Here is a 17880-nt window from a genome sequence, read left to right as displayed (position 1 = left end):
ACTGACTGAGGGCAAGGTTAATGCAGATAGCATACATAGCTTAAGGAGGCTGTGTGACACTACAGTGTCCAAGAGTTGGGGCCCCATGAGTGTAAAACTCCTTCCCCATACGTAATTACATAAGAAGATTTTTCCAGTATTGCCTTGATTTCCATGTCAAGTGCAATAATTCAACATTCTACCACAACAAAATGAAGGTAGATAAAGGAGTTATTCACTTCATTTTACATTCTTATTCAGGTACAGTATACCTTCTATTCTATGAGAATACATCATATTTTTTCACAATTTTTCATACATATCTTTAATTCCATAAGAATATAATATATTTATAAGATTTTATCTTGTTTATTTTGTGCATGCAGTGGTAGCCACATTTTCCAGTAGCTGTGGCATGAGGGTTAAAAGATAAAAGATTATGGGAAGATGAAAAGACAAAAGACGGAGGACAACTCCAAACCTTTGCTGCTAACATTAAAAAAAGGAAGGTATCACAATAATTAAGCTTCATAAGGCATGTCACCACAAAGAGAAAATAGAATTCAGCAATCTAAAACCATGCCAACACGCTGCCTTGGTGGCAGCACACTCAAACAGCCCATAAAAGTGGCTAAAATAATACCTGTAGAATAGGGAAAAGGTAGCAACCACCTGAAAGACAGAAAGGGATGAAGACATCATGCCATGAAGATTAATGGGAGAAGGCTTATAGAGAGGTGAAGGATGAACAACCCCAAGTATGAGAGCAGTATCTAATACTAGAGGAAGGAATAGTGGTTCCAACAATGTTATATGGTTGCAAGGCATGGGCTTTAGATAGGATTCTGCGGAGGAGGGTGGCTGTGTTGGAAATGAGATGTTTGAGGACATTATGAGATGTGAGGTGGTTTGATCGAATAAGTAATGTAAGGGGAAGAGAGATGTGTAGTAATAAAAAGAGTGTGGTTGAGAGAGCAGAAGAGGGTGTGTTGAAATGTTTTGGACATGGAGAGAATGAGTGAGGAAAGATTGATAAAGAGGAAATAAGTGTCAGAGGTGGAGGGAAGAAGGAGAAGTGGGAGACCAAATTGGAGGTGGAAGGATGGAGTGAAAAAGATTTTGAATGACTGGGGCCTGAGCATACAGGAGGGTGAAAGGCTTGCAAGGAATAGAGTGAATTGGAACGATGTGGTATACTAGGGTTAACGTGCTGTCAGTGGATTGAGCCAGGGCATGTGAGGCGTCTGGAGTAAACAGAGGAAAGTTTTGTGGGGCCTAGATGTGGAAAGGGAGCTGTGGTTTCGGTGCATTATACATGACAGCTAGAGACTGAGGGTGAACGAATGTGGCCTTTGTTGTCTTTTCCTAGCGCAACCTCGCGCGCATACGGGGGAGGAGGTTGTCATTTTATGTGTCGCGGGGTGGCAATGGGAATGAATAGGGGCAGCAAGTATGAATTATGTACATGTGTATATATGTATAAGTCTGTGTATGTATATATATATGTACACATGAAGTGCGGTATGTATATGTGCATGTGTGGACGTGTATGTATATACATGTGTATATGGGTGGGTTGGGGTATTCTCTCGCCTCTTTTCACTGTGCTACCTCGCTATCGCAGGAGTCAGCGACAAAGTATAATGAACAAATATATATATATATATATATATATATATATATATATATATATATATATATATATATATATATATATATATATATATATATATATATATTTCTTTTCTTTCTTTCGTACTATTCGCCATTTCCCGCATTAGTGAGGTAGCGTTAAGAACAGAGGACTGGGCCTTTAAGGAAATATCCTCACCTGGCCCCCTTCTCTGTTCCTTCTTTTGGAAAATTAAAAAAAAATGAGAGGGGAGGATTTCCAGCCCCCCGCTCCCTTCCCTTTTAGTCGCCTTCTACGACACGCAGGGAATACGTGGGAAGTATTCTTTCTCCCCTATCCCGAGGGATATATATATATATATATATATATATATATATATATATATATATATATATATATATATATATATATATATATATATATATATATTATGTGACATTCATTTTTTTTTCATTCATTTCAAGCTAGAAGTTTCAGTTTTCTAAATTGTTTCTTACATTTCTCATATGTATATATATGTATGTGTGTGGGTGTGTATGTGCGTATGTATGTGTATGTGTGTGTATGTGTATATGTATATGTATATATATGTATATTATCCCTGGGGATAGGGGTGAAAGAATACTTCCCACGTATTCCTCGCGTGTCGTAGAAAGCGACTAGAGGGGACGGGAGTGGGGGGCCAGAAATCCTCCCCTCCTTGTATTAACTTTCTAAAATGGGAAACAGAAGAAGGAGTCACGCGGGGAGTGCTCATCCTCCTCGAAGGCTCAGAGTGGGGTGCCTAAATGTGTGTGGATGTAACCAAGATGTGAAAAAAGGAGAGATAGGTAGTATGTTTGAGGAAAGGAACCTCGATGTTTTGGCTCTGAGTGAAACGAAGCTCAAGGGTAAAGGGGAAGAGTGGTTTGGGAATGTCTGGGGAGTAAAGTCAGGGGTTAGTGAGAGGACAAGAGTAAGGGAAGGAGTAGCAATACTCCTGAAACAGGAGTTGTGGGAGTATGTGATAGAATGTAAGAAAGTAAATTCTCGATTAATATGGGTAAAACTGAAAGTTGATGGAGAGAGGTGGGTGATTATTGGTGCATATGCACCTGGGCATGAGAAGAAAGATCATGAGAGGCAAGTGTTTTGGGAGCAGCTGAATGAGTGTGTTAGTGGTTTTGATGCACGAGACCGGGTTATAGTGATGAGTGATTTGAATGCAAGGGTGAGTAATGTGGCAGTTGAGGGAATAATTGGTATACATGGGGTGTTCAGTGTTGTAAATGGAAATGGTGAAGAGCTTGTAGATTTATGTGCTGAAAAAGGACTGATGATTGGGAATACCTGGTTTAAAAAGCGAGATATACATCAGTATACTTATGTAAGTAGGAGAGATGGCCAGAGAGCGTTATTGGATTACGTGTTAATTGACAGGCGTGCGAAAGTGAGACTTTTGGATGTTAATGTGCTGAGAGGTGCAACTGGAGGGATGGCTGATCATTATCTTGTGGAGGCTAAGGTGAAGATTTGTATGGGTTTTCAGAAAAGAAGAGTGAATGTTGGGGTGAAGAGGGTGGTGAGAGTAAGTGAGCTTGGGAAGGAGACCTGTGTGAGGAAATACCAGGAGAGACTGAGTACAGAATGGAAAAAGGTGAGAACAATGGAAGTAAGGGGAGTGGGGGAGGAATGGGATGTATTTAGGGAATCAGTGATGGATTGCGCAAAAGATGCTTGTGGCATGAGAAGAGTGGGAGGTGGGTTGATTAGAAAGGGTAGTGAGTGGTGGGATGAAGAAGTAAGAGTATTAGTGAAAGAGAAGAGAGAGGCATTAGGACGATTTTTGCAGGGAAAAAATGCAATTGAGTGGGAGATGTATAAAAGAAAGAGACAGGAGGTCAAGAGAAAGGTGCAAGAGGTGAAAAAAAGGGCAAATGAGAGTTGGGGTGAGAGAGTATCATTAAATTTTAGAGAGAATAAAAAGATGTTCTGGAAGGAGGTAAATAAAGTGCGTAAGACAAGGGAGCAAATGGAAACTTCAGTGAAGGGCGCAAATGGGGAGGTGATAACAAGTAGTGGTGATGTGAGAAGGAGATGGAGTGAGTATTTTGAAGGTTTGTTGAATGTGTTTGATGATAGAGTGGCAGATATAGGGTGTTTTGGTCGAGGTGGTGTGCAAAGTGAGAGGGTTAGGGAAAATGATTTGGTAAACAGAGAAGAGGTAGTGAAAGCTTTGCGGAAGATGAAAGCCGGCAAGGCAGCAGGTTTGGATGGTATTGCAGTGGAATTTATTAAAAAAGGGGGTGACTGTATTGTTGACTGGTTGGTAAGGTTATTTAATGTATGTATGACTCATGGTGAGGTGCCTGAGGATTGGCGGAATGCGTGCATAGTCCCATTGTACAAAGGCAAAGGGGATAAGAGTGAGTGCTCAAATTACAGAGGTATAAGTTTGTTGAGTATTCCTGGTAAATTATATGGGAGGGTATTGATTGAGAGGGTGAAGGCATGTACAGAGCATCAGATCGGGGAAGAGCAGTGTGGTTTCAGAAGTGGTAGAGGATGTGTGGATCAGGTGTTTGCTTTGAAGAATGTATGTGAGATATACTTAGAAAAGCAAATGGATTTGTATGTAGCATTTATGGATCTGGAGAAGGCATATGATAGAGTTGATAGAGATGCTCTGTGGAAGGTATTAAGAATATATGGTGTGGGAGGAAAGTTGTTAGAAGCAGTAAGAAGTTTTTATCGAGGATGTAAGGCATGTGTACGTGTAGGAAGAGAGGAAAGTGATTGGTTCTCAGTGAATGTAGGTTTGCGGCAGGGGTGTGTGATGTCTCCATGGTTGTTTAATTTGTTTATGGATGGGGTTGTTAGGGAGGTAAATGCAAGAGTTTTGGAAAGAGGGGCAAGTATGAAGTCTGTTGGGGATGAGAGAGCTTGGGAAGTGAGTCAGTTGTTGTTTGCTGATGATACAGCGCTGGTGGCTGATTCATGTGAGAAACTGCAGAAGCTGGTGACTGAGTTTGGTAAAGTGTGTGGAAGAAGAAAGTTAAGAGTAAATGTGAATAAGAGCAAGGTTATTAGGTACAGTAGGGTTGAGGGTCAAGTCAATTGGGAGGTGAGTTTGAATGGAGAAAAACTGGAGGAAGTGAAGTGTTTTAGATATCTGGGAGTGGATCTGTCAGCGGATGGAACCATGGAAGTGGAAGTGGATCATAGGGTGGGGGAGGGGGCGAAAATTCTGGGGGCCTTGAAGAATGTGTGGAAGTCAAGCACATTATCTCGGAAAGCAAAAATGGGTATGTTTGAGGGAATAGTGGTTCCAACAATGTTGTATGGTTGCGTGGCGTGGGCTATGGATAGAGTTGTGCGCAGGAGGATGGATGTGCTGGAAATGAGATGTTTGAGGACAATGTGTGGTGTGAGGTGGTTTGATCGAGTGAGTAACGTAAGGGTAAGAGAGATGTGTGGAAATAAAAAGAGCGTGGTTGAGAGAGCAGAAGAGGGTGTTTTGAAGTGGTTTGGGCACATGGAGAGAATGAGTGAGGAAAGATTGACCAAGAGGATATATGTGTCGGAGGTGGAGGGAACGAGGAGAAGAGGGAGACCAAATTGGAGGTGGAAAGATGGAGTGAAAAAGATTTTGTGTGATCGGGGCCTGAACATGCAGGAGGGTGAAAGGAGGGCAAGGAATAGAGTGAATTGGAGCGATGTGGTATACCGGGGTTGACGTGATGTCAGTGGATTGAATCAAGGCATGTGAAGCGTCTGGGGTAAACCATGGAAAGCTGTGTAGGTATGTATATTTGCGTGTGTGGACGTATGTATATACATGCGTATGGGGGGGTTGGGCCATTTCTTTCGTCTGTTTCCTTGCGCTACCTCGCAAACGCGGGAGACATATATATATATATATATATATGTATATATATATATATATATATATATATTTTTTTTTTTTTTTTTTTTTTGCTTTGTCGCTGTCTCCCGCGTTTGCGAGGTAGCGCAAGGAAACAGATGAAAGAAATGGCCCAACCCACCCCCATACAAATGTATATACATACGTCCACACATGCAAATATGCATACCTACACAGCTTTCCATGGTTTACCCCAGACGCTTCACATGCCCCGATTCAATCCACTGACAGCATGTCAACCCCGGTATACCACATTGCTCCAATTCACTCTATTCCTTGCCCTCCTTTCACCCTCCTGCATGTTCAGGCCCCGATCACACAAAATCTTTTTCACTCCATCTTTCCACCTCCAATTTGGTCTCCCTCTTCTCCTCGTTCCCTCCACCTCCGACACATATATCCTCTTGGTCAATCTTTCCTCACTCATTCTCTCCATGTGCCCAAACCATTTCAAAACATCCTCTTCTGCTCTCTCAACCACGCTCTTTTTATTTCCACACATCTCTCTTACCCTTACGTTACTTACTTGATCAAACCACCTCACACCACACATTGTCCTCAAACATCTCATTTCCAGCACATCCATCCTCCTGCGCACAACTCTATCCATAGCCCACGCCTCGCAACCATACAACATTGTTGGAACCGCTATTCCTTCAAACATACCCATTTTTGCTTTCCGAGATAATGTTCTCGACTTCCACACATTCTTCAAGGCTCCCAGAATTTTCGCCCCCTCCCCCACCCTATGATCCACTTCCGCTTCCATGGTTCCATCCGCTGACAGATCCACTCCCAGATATCTAAAACACTTCACTTCCTCCAGTTTTTCTCCATTCAAACTCACCTCCCAATTGACTTGACCCTCAACCCTACTGTACCTAATAACCTTGCTCTTATTCACATTTACTCTTAACTTTCTTCTTTCACACACTTTACCAAACTCAGTCACCAGCTTCTGCAGTTTCTCACATGAATCAGCCACCAGCGCTGTATCATCAGCGAACAACAACTGACTCACTTCCCAAGCTCTCTCATCCCCAACAGACTTCATACTTGCCCCTCTTTCCAAAACTCTTGCATTCACCTCCCTAACAACCCCATCCATAAACAAATTAAACAACCATGGAGACATCAAACACCCCTGCCGCAAACCTACATTCACTGAGAACCAATCACTTTCCTCTCTTCCTACACGTACACATGCCTTACATCCTCGATATATATATATATATATATATATATATATATATATATATATATATATATATATATATATATATATATATATATATATATATATATTTATCTCTTTTTTTTATTTTGCTTTGTCGCTGTCTCCCGCGTTTGTGAGGTAGCGCAAGGAAACAGACGAAAGAAATGGCCCAACCCACCACCCATACACATGTATATACATACACGTCCACACACACAAATACTTTTTTCTTTTTTTTTTTTTTTTGCTTTGTCGCTGTCTCCCGCGTTTGCAAAGTAGCGCAAGGAAACAGATGAAAGAAATGGCCCAACCCACCCCCATACACATGTATATGCATACACGTCCACACACGCAAATATACATACCTACACAGCTTTCCATGGTTTACCCCAGACGCTTCACATGCCCTGATTCAATCCACTGACAGCACGTCAACCCCGGTATACCACATCGATCCAATTCACTCTATTCCTTGTCCTCCTTTCACCCTCCTGCATGTTCAGGCCCCGATCACACAAAATCTTTTTCACTCCATCTTTCCACCTCCAATTTGGTCTCCCACTTCTCCTTGTTCCCTCCACCTCCGACACATATATCCTCTTGTTCAATCTTTCCTCACTCATTCTCTCCATGTGCCCAAACCATTTCAAAACACCCTCTTCTGCTCTCAACCACGCTCTTTTTATTTCCACACATCTCTCTTACCCTTACGTTACTTACTCGATCAAACCACCTCACACCACACATTGTCCTCAAACATCTCATTTCCAGCACATCCATCCTCCTGCGCACAACTCTATCCATAGCTCATGCCTCGCAACCATACAACATTGTTGGAACCACTATTCCTTCAAACATACCCATTTTTGCTTTCCGAGATAATGTTCTCGACTTCCACACATTCTTCAAGGCTCCCAGAATTTTCGCCCCCTCCCCCACCCTATGATCCACTTCCGCTTCCATGGTTCCATCCGCTGCCAGATCCACTCCCAGATATCTAAAACACTTTACTTCCTCCAGTTTTTCTCCATTCAAACTTACCACCCAATTGACTTGACCCTCAACCCTACTGTACCTAATAACCTTGCTCTTATTCACATTTACTCTTAACTTTCTTCTTTCACACACTTTACCAAACTCAGTCGCCAGCATCTGCAGTTTCTCACATGAATCAGCCACCAGCGCTGTATCATCAGCGAACAACAACTGACTCACTTCCCAAGCTCTCTCATCCCCAACAGACTTCATGCTTGCCCCTCTTTCCAAAACTCTTGCATTTACCTCCCTAACAACCCCATCCATAAACAAATTAAACAACCATGGAGACATCACACACCCCTGCCGCAAACCTACATTCACTGAGAACCAATCACTTTCCTCTCTTCCTACACGTACACATGCCTTACATCCTCGATAAAAACTTTTCACTGCTTCTAACAACTTGCCTCCCACACCATGTATTCTTAATACCTTCCACAGAGCATCTCTATCAACTCTATCGTATGCCTTCTCCAGATCCATAAATGCTACATACAAATCCATTTGCTTTTCTAAGTATATCTCACATACATTCTTCAAAGCAAACACCTGATCCACACATCCTCTACCACTTCTGAAACCACACTGCTCTTCCCCAATCTGATGCTCTGTACATGCCTTCACCCTCTCAATCAATACCCTCCCATATAATTTACCAGGAATACTCAACAAACTTATACCTCTGTAATTTGAGCACTCACTCTTATCCCCTTTGCCTTTGTACAAGGCAGCATGTTTGGATGGTATTGCAGTGGAATTTATTAAAAAAGGGGGGTGACTGTATTATTGACTGGTTGGTAAGGTTATTTAATGTATGTATGACTCATGGTGAGGTGCCTGAGGATTGGCGCAATGCGTGCATAGTGCATATATATATATATATATATATATATATATATATATATATATATATATATATATATATATATATATGTATATTTTTTTTTTTTTTTTTTTTATACTTTGTCGCTGTCTCCCGCGTTTGCGAGGTAGCGCAAGGAAACAGACGAAAGAAATGGCCCAACCCCCCCCCATACACATGTACATACACACGTCCACACACGCAAATATACATACCTACACAGCTTTCCATGGTTTACCCCAGACGCTTCACATGCCTTGATTCAATCCACTGACAGCACGTCAACCCCTGTATACCACATCGCTCCAATTCACTCTATTCCTTGCCCTCCTTTCACCCTCCTGCATGTTCAGGCCCCGATCACACAAAATCTTTTTCACTCCATCTTTCCACCTCCAATTTGGTCTCCCTCTTCTCCTCGTTCCCTCCACCTCCGACACATATATCCTCTTGGTCAATCTTTCCTCACTCATTCTCTCCATGTGCCCAAACCATTTCAAAACACCCTCTTCTGCTCTCTCAACCACGCTCTTTTTATTTCCACACATCTCTCTTACTCTTACGTTACTTACTCGATCAAACCACCTCACACCACACATTGTCCTCACACATCTCATTTCCAGCACATCCATCCTCCTGCGCACAACTCTATCCATAGCCCACGCCTCGCAACCATACAACATTGTTGGAACCACTATTCCTTCAAACATACCCATTTTTGCTTTCCGAGATAATGTTCTCGACTTCCACACATTCTTCAAGGCTCCCAGGATTTTCACCCCCTCCCCTACCCTATGATCCATTTCCGCTTCCATGGTTCCATCCGCTGCCAGATCCACTCCCAGATATCTAAAATACTTTACTTCCTCCAGTTTTTCTCCATTCAAACTTACCTCCCAATTGACTTGACCCTCAACCCTACTGTACCTAATTACCTTGCTCTTATTCACATTTACTCTTAACTTTCTTCTTCCACACACTTTACCAAACTCAGTCACCAGCTTCTGCAGTTTCTCACATGAATCAGCCACCAGCGCTGTATCATCAGCGAACAACAACTGACTCACTTCCCAAGCTCTCTTATCCCCAACAGACTTCATACTTGCCCCTTTTTCCAAAACTCTTGCATTCACCTCCCTAACAACCCCATCCATAAACAAATTATACAACCATGGCAACATCACACACCCCTGCCGCAAACCTACATTCACTGAGAACCAATCACTTTCCTCTCTTCCTACACGTACACATGCCTTACATCCTCGATAAAAACTTTTCACTGCTTCTAACAACTTGCCTCCCACACCATATATTCTTAATACCTTCCACAGAGCATATCTCTCTCTCTCTCTCTCTCTCTCTCTCTCTCTCTCTCTCTATATATATATATATATATATATATATATATATATATATATATATATATATATATATATATATATATCCTTCCACCTCCAATTTGGTCTCCCGCTTCTCCTTCTTCCCTCCACCTCTGACACTTATATCCTCTTTATCAATCTTTCCTCACTCATTCTCTCCATGTCCAAAACATTTCAACACACACTCTTCTGCCCTCTCAACCACACTCTTTTTATTACCATGCAATTCTCTTCCCCTTACGTTACTTATTCGATCAAACCACCTCACATCACATAATGTTCTCAAACATTTCATTTCCAACACATCCACCCTTCTCTGCAGAATACTATCTAAAGCCCATGCCTTGCAACCATATAACATCGTTGGAACCACTATTCCTTCAAACATACCCATTTTTGCTCTCTGACATGATGTTCTTGCCTTCCACACATCCTTCAACACTCCCAAAACCTTCGCCCCCTCTCTAACCCTGTGAAACTTCTACTTCCATGGTTCCATCTGCTGCTAAGATACCTAAAACACTTCACTTCCTCGTTTTTCTCCATTTACTTTGCCCTTATTCCCATTTATTCTTAACTTTCTTCTTTCACACACTTTACCAAACTCAGTCACCAACTTCTGCACTTTCTCACCAGAATCAGCCACCAGCACTGTATCATCAACAAACAACAATTGACTCACTTCCCAAGCCCTCTCATCCACAACAGACTGCATACTTGCCCCTCTCTCCAAAACTCTCGCATTCACCTCCTAACACCCCATCCATAAACAAATTAAACAATGGAGACACAAGCACCCCTGCCGCAAACTGACATTCACTGGGAACCAATCACTTCCTCTCTTCCTACTCGTACACATGCCTTACATCCTTGGTAAAAACATTTCACTGCTTCTAACAACTTATCTCCCGCACCATATACTCTTAATACCTTCCACAAAGCATCTCTATCAACCCTATCATATGCCTTCTCCAGATCCATAAATGCTACATACAAATCCATCATTTTTCTAAGTATTTCTCGTATACATTCTTCAAAGCAAACACCTGATCCACATATCCTCTACCACTTCTGAAACCACATTGCTCTTCCCTAATCTGATGCTCTGTACATGCCTTTACCCTCTCAATCAATATCCTCTCTGATAATTTCCCAGGAATACTCAACAAACTTATGCCTTTGAAATCCAAACACTCACCTTTATCCCCTTTGCCTTTGTACAATGGCACTATGCATGCATTCTGCCAATCCTCAGGCACTTCACCATGATCCATACATACAATGAATATCCTTACCAACCAGTCAACAACACAATCACCCCCTTTTTTAAGAAATTCCACTGCAATACCATTCAAACCCACCGCCTTGCTGGCTTTCATCTTCCGCAAAGTTTTCACTACCTCTTCTCTGTTTACCAAACCATTCTCCCTGACCCTTTCACTATGCACATCATCTTTTAATATATAACATATTCTAATACAAAAATTACATCAATGATAACTTAGCTAAAATAAGGATGACAAATGGCTTGTAAAAGTCCAGAAATGATGAGTATCCACGACGATAATATTCACAAATACAACTTACTTAGGAGTAGCTAAACGGTATGACCTTTTTGAAGTCTTCCTGCTTTCTGATTTAGGGGTCCACTCTTCATCAGCATCATATACACTTTCATGCCATCCAAGCAATGTAGAATGACAATTCTGTTTCTTAAAATACCCTTGTTTCTGATGGACATGTTGGTAATCCTTCTTCAAAAAGTGCTGCCTCATAAAGTCTGGAGGTTTGCTCCCTAAACCTGAGAATACAGGGGCAGCATTAATCAAAATAAAAATACTCTGCAGGATCAAACATTTCATTATAGTGGATACAGTACATGGCAATATAAGTAATGGCCACTTAAAGCTTGATTTGAGGCTTTATGATTCAAAGCTGGAAACTTACTCAAAATATCAATCATCCTTGACACCATCTGAAAATCAGTACATCACATAATACCCATAATTTGTGGAATAGTAGTTTAATGACAACAAACCCTTTGGAAATGCATTTTCTGAGGTTAAAAATGTGAAAAATCAATAATATGAATACAAGCATTATGGTAATGATAATTTTCAATCCTCTGAAAAGTATTAATGAACTACAACAGTCATCTAATGAGATCTATGACAGCACAATTAAGGTGCTGCACAAGACAGCAAGACAAGCCCTCCTCAAAGCAGGTAAAAATTCTAGCAATGATTAAAAAACAAAAGGATTCAATGTAAGAATGTGTATTATGGAAATAGACACTGGCTGTGAGTTACAACTAAACTCATAATAAACAGCATTTTTTAACATGAAATACAAACACAGCCCACAACTGTTAAAAGAAAATTTTTCATCCTATGCAATTTGTCAACCCTCCTCCAACCAGATGGCACCAAGGCTCCACCAATGTGCAGTGTATGGCTTGCTGAAAGGTCACACATAAATAATGACTCAATCAGCTGACCATCACCCCTCATACTGATTCAATTATCTCTTGAATTTTTAACTTGTTTTCATAGCAGGGGCCACTTAGCATTCAATTAAATTTAACACTGATTTCTGTTTATGCCCTTTAAATTAACTCATCAAGAGTTTGTGTTACATATTCTAATGCATAAATGTAGTTTTATATAATACTAATATGATGTTTTGATGAGTGCTCACGAGTTGATATGAAGCTGTTTAATATCCCTTTAAACCATTTTTTGCACTTTTTACAATTCTATCTCTATGTCTGCGTCTCTGATGCCTGTTCCTTCCAGGAACTCCCATCTAGGGGGTGGTCACAGCAAGAGTCTCCACTTATCCCTGTCCTTACATGCCTCCCTCACATACACAATTCCATGCATTCTTTCACCATTTCTGTTCCTCCAGTACTCTTCCACTCTATTTCCCCATGTCACAGGTGGTCTTCCTCTCACATAAACCCCTTTAACTGTATTATCACACACTCTCCTTGTACATTACCCATTTTGCATTCTTTTCACATGCCCTAACCATCTCAATTATATTTCACCCACTCCACCACTTCACAATTCCTTCCCTATGTATCTCCTTCCACACCCCATCTCTCATACACCCACTCACTTCTTTCTTCATTCCATCTAGGCATACCACATGCTCCTCTTAAATAGTCTATTTCCAAAATCTGGATTATTGACCTCTGTGGCTCATTCCATGTCCATGGTCTGGCTGTATAGGTTAGGGTTGGAAGGGTTATGCTGTTCCTTAATTCTCCCTTCGCTTCCACAATTACACCTCTACCCTTCATTATTTGGTTAAGAGATAGTTTTGCACAGTGGCACTACCATAGCTAACGAGGGGAGAAGCTACTGCTCCTGTGGTAGGCTTGACATTGGGAAAAATGTTGAATTTCAGTGCCTTAAGGGTCTACTCTTTGTTTTCTAGAGTATCCAAGTATCCCCACAAATTCTTGTGGTAACCTCATTATTCCACCCTTAAGGGCAGAACTGAAGGAAGAACCGACCAATAAGGTAAATCGTTTCTACACTTTTTTTTGCTATTCATATGGGGATAGTGCAAAAAAGTTGTGAATCCATGAGAAAAATTCTGCAAAAAGTATGGGTTTTCTCTGCTAACATCTTTATAATAATTCAGAACTCACGGTATGGCCGTGGCTGTATTGTGAGTTCCACCCTAACTCCTTCCCAACCACCCAGCCATATAAGGAGCTGTGCTTTTTTAAGTCATGAATTCTTTTTCAAGTCAAATTTTGGCAGAGCCTTTCTGTTTTGAAGGGTTGTTCTTATGTACCCATCTCTACTTTTTAGGCCACACGCTTTAGTTAATGCTTCCTTAATCAATTTTATATGGTATTTTACTGCCTCTGTATGGGATCGCATATTGAAATAATCATTTTCAATGGGAATGCCATTCTTGATACATAAATTTTCATTATAAATTCAGCTATTATCTGCACAGTATTTGAAAGCTCAGATATTGTAACATAAAAATTGATTCCCTGCTGTCAACTACCGTAAATGAGATATCTTCCCTGGTTTACGATGTTATAGTGTATCAACCACCATACCTTTAGAGATTGCTTGATAAATATCAAATAAGTATTTTTGATTGGTATTCAATTCATCAGAGTCTACTTCAATATCTTCTGATATGATAGCCTTGACATTTTATTATTTTTTTTTTTTTTATTATACTTTGTCGCTGTCTCCCACGTTTGCGAGGTAGCACAAGGAAACAGACGAAAGAAATGGCCCAACCCCCCCCCATACACATGTATATACATACGTCCACACATGCAAATATACATACCTACACAGCTTTCCATGGTTTACCCCAGACGCTTCACATGCCTTGATTCAATCCACTGACAGCACGTCAACCCCGGTAAACCACATCACACCAATTCACTCTATTCCTTGCCCTCCTTTCACCCTCCTGCATGTTCAGGCCCCGATCACACAAAATCTTTTTCACTCCATCTTTCCACCTCCAATTTGGTCTCCCACTTCTCCTCGTTCCCTCCACCTCCGACACATATATCCTCTCGGTCAATCTTTCTCACTCATTCTCTCCATGTGCCCAAACCACTTCAAAACACCCTCTTCTGCTCTCTCAACCACGCTCTTTTTATTTCCATACATCTCTCTTACCCTTACGTTACTCACTCGATCAAACCACCTCACACCACACATTGTCCTCAAACATCTCATTTCCAGCACATCCATCCTCCTGCGCACAACTCTATCCATAGCCCACGCCTCGCAACCATACAACATTGTTGGAACCACTATTCCTTCAAACATACCCATTTTTGCTTTCCGAGATAATGTTCTCGACTTCCACACATTCTTCAAGGCCCCCAGAATTTTCGCCCCCTCCCCCACCCTATGATCCACTTCCGCTTCCATGGTTCCATCCGCTGCCAGATCCACTCCCAGATATCTAAAACACTTCACTTCCTCCTTGACATTTTATATCAACTGGAATTTTCTCAGTCTGGTAACTGTTTGCCAAATTCTCCTGTAAATCCAACTGGTCCACTTGTTTTACCATCCATGATTGTGATCAGATGCCTTAAAGGCAATTCATTATCATGTAGCTGGCAAATAAGCCACTGCAACAGCTTGCCAATATTTTGTTCTAGGAGTGTTATTACTCCATTTTCAGGGCCTGTATTTACAGCATTGCCATTGCACCCAAATGCCCATAAATAAGTTAGATCAACATCTAATGAAATAAAGGGCATATAATTGGCTAGTTTCTATGAGGAAATAATGTTCTTTGCTTGAAAGACATTTACTATAACCATTTAAAGGGAAACTACTTCAACTGGGATAAATACTAAATTTTGGGCTTATGAGTGAAATAATCTATAGCTTTCGTCATTCATGGATTTTGATAAGTTGTTGAAATATTTGTCTTAAACTTTTCACAATATATAGATGTATCTAAAACATCATCATTATTGCACTTACAGCTGAAAAATATTGCAATTAGATTTCTAGTGATTTTTTTCAAAATAAGTAATATTTTTAGTAAAAATGCTATATTTTCAATTTCCTTGGGGGAAGCTGAAGTTGTTCAATTACTTTCAGATTTCAGATATACTTTATTTAAGTGTATTTCTACTTCAATGAAGCAGGGGGAAGCAATTCTGTTTCCTGTGGGATGGGGTAGAGCAAGGAAAGGATTAAATGCAAGTATGAATATGTACATGTGTATATATGTATGTATATGTGTATATGTACTTATATGGGCATTTCTAAAAGGGAAACAGAAGAAGGAGTCATGTGGGGAGTGCTCATCCTCCTCAAAGGCTCAGATTATGGTGTCTAAATGTGTGTGGATGTAACCAAGATGAGAGAGAACGAGAGATAGGTAGCATGTTTGAGGAAATTAACCTGGATGTTTTGGCTCTGAGTGAAACGAAGCTCAAGGGTAAAGGGGAAGAGTGGTTTGGAAATGTCTTGGGAGTAAAGTCAGGGGTTACTGAGAGGACAAGAGCAAGGGAAGGAGTAGCACTACTCTTGAAACAGGAGTGGTGGGAGTATGTGATAGAGTGTAAGAAAGTAAACTCTTTATTGATATGGGTAAAACTGAAAGTGGATGGAGAGAGATGGGTGATTGTTGGTGCATATGCACCTGGACATGAGAAGAAAGATCTTGAGAGGCAAGTGTTTTGGGAGCATCTGAGTGAATGTGTTAGTAGTTTTGATGCACGAGACCAGGTTATAGTAATGGGTGATTTGAATGCAAAGGTGAGTAATGTGGCAGTTAAGGGAATAATTGGTGTACATAGGGTGTTCAGTGTTGCAAATGGAAATGGTGAAGAGCTTGTAGATTTATGTGCTGAAAAAGGACTGGTGATTGGGAATACCTGGTTTAAAAAGAGAGATATACATAAGTATAAGTATATAAGGTGAGTAATGTGGTAGCTGAGGGAATAATTGGTGTACATGGGGTGTTCAGTGTTGTAAATGGAAATGGTGAAGAGCTTGTAGATTTATGTGCTGAAAAAGAACTGGTGATTGGGAATACCTGGTTTAGAAAGAGAGATATACATAAGTATATGTATATAAGTAGAAGAGATGGGCCAGAGAGCGTTATTGGATTACGTGTTAATTGATAGGCGCATGAAAGAGATTTTGGATGTTAATGCGCTGAGAGGTGTTACTGGAGGGATGTCTGATCATTATCTTGTGGAGGCGAAGGTGAAGACTTGATGAGGTTTTCAAAAAAGAAGAGAGAATGTTGGGGTGAAGAGAGTGGTGAGAGTAAGTGAGGAAGTACCAGGAGAGACTGAGAGCAGAATGGAAAAAGGTGAGAACAAAGGACGTAAGGGGAGTGGGGGAGGAATGGGATGTATTTAGGGAAGCAGTGATGGCTTGCACAAAAGATGCTAGTGGCATGAGAAGCATGGGAGGTGGGCAGATTAGAGAGGGTAGTGAGTGGTGGGATGAAGATGTAAAATTACTAGTGAAAGAAAAGAGAGAGGCATTTGGACGAGTTTTGCAGGGAAATAATGCAAATGACTGGGAAATGTATAAAAGAAAGAGGCAGGAGGTCAAGAGAAAGGTGCAAGAGGTGAAAAAGAGGGCAAATGAGAGTTGGGGTGAGAGAGTATCATTAAATCTTAGGGAGAAAAAAAAGATGTTTTGGAAGGAAGTAAATAAAGTGCGTAAGACAATGGGAACATCAGTGAAGGGGGCTAATGGGAAGGTGATAACTAGTAGTGGTGATGTGAGAAGGAGATGGAGTGAGTATTTTGAAGGTTAGTTCAATGTGTTTGATGATAGAGTGGCAGATATAGGGTGTTTTAGTCGAGGTGGTGTGCAAAGTGAGAGGGTAAGGGAGAATGATTTGGTAAACAGAGAAGAGATAGTAAAAGCTTTGCAGAAGATGAAAGCCGGCAAGGCAGCGGGGTTGGATGGTATTGCAGTGGAATTTATTAAAAAAGAGGGTGACTGTATTGTTGACTGGTTGGTAAGGTTATTTAATGTATGTATGACTCATGGTGAGGTGCCTGAGGATTGGCAGAATGCATGCATAGTGCCATTGTACAAAGGCAAAGGGGATAAAAATTACAGAGGTATAAGTTTGTTGAGTATTCCTGGGAAATTATATGGGAGGGTATTGATTGAGAGGGTGAAGGCATATACAGAGCATCAGATTGGGGAAGAGCAGCGTGGTTTCAGAAGTGGTACAGGATGTGTGAATTAGGTGTTTGCTTTGAAGAATGTATGTGAGAAATACTTAGAAAAGCAAATGGATTTGTATGTAGCATTTATGGATCTGGAGAAGGCATATGATAGAGTTGATAGAGATGCTCTGTGGATGGTACTAAGAATATAT

The 17880-nt window shown here is 40.9% G+C and overlaps 1 protein-coding gene across 2 annotated transcripts in view; it reads right to left on the bottom strand.

The window, feature by feature from the left end:
* The window catches only part of LOC139751448 (uncharacterized), a 149817-nt gene that overhangs the window by 123496 nt on the left and 8441 nt on the right, over positions 1 to 17880 (bottom strand). For both annotated transcript variants that reach the window (XM_071666865.1, XM_071666864.1), the window contains exon 2: positions 11599 to 11812. In XM_071666865.1, the coding sequence (XP_071522966.1) occupies positions 11599 to 11786 (188 nt within the window). In that variant the 5' untranslated portion in view covers positions 11787 to 11812. The remainder of the gene's footprint in view (positions 1 to 11598; positions 11813 to 17880) is intronic.

This window comes from Panulirus ornatus, chromosome 11, assembly GCF_036320965.1.
Source record: "Panulirus ornatus isolate Po-2019 chromosome 11, ASM3632096v1, whole genome shotgun sequence".
Taxonomy (NCBI): Eukaryota; Metazoa; Arthropoda; class Malacostraca; order Decapoda; family Palinuridae; genus Panulirus; species Panulirus ornatus.
Note: the sequence above shows the minus strand (reverse complement) of the source record. Positions and strands in the feature narration are given on the sequence as shown.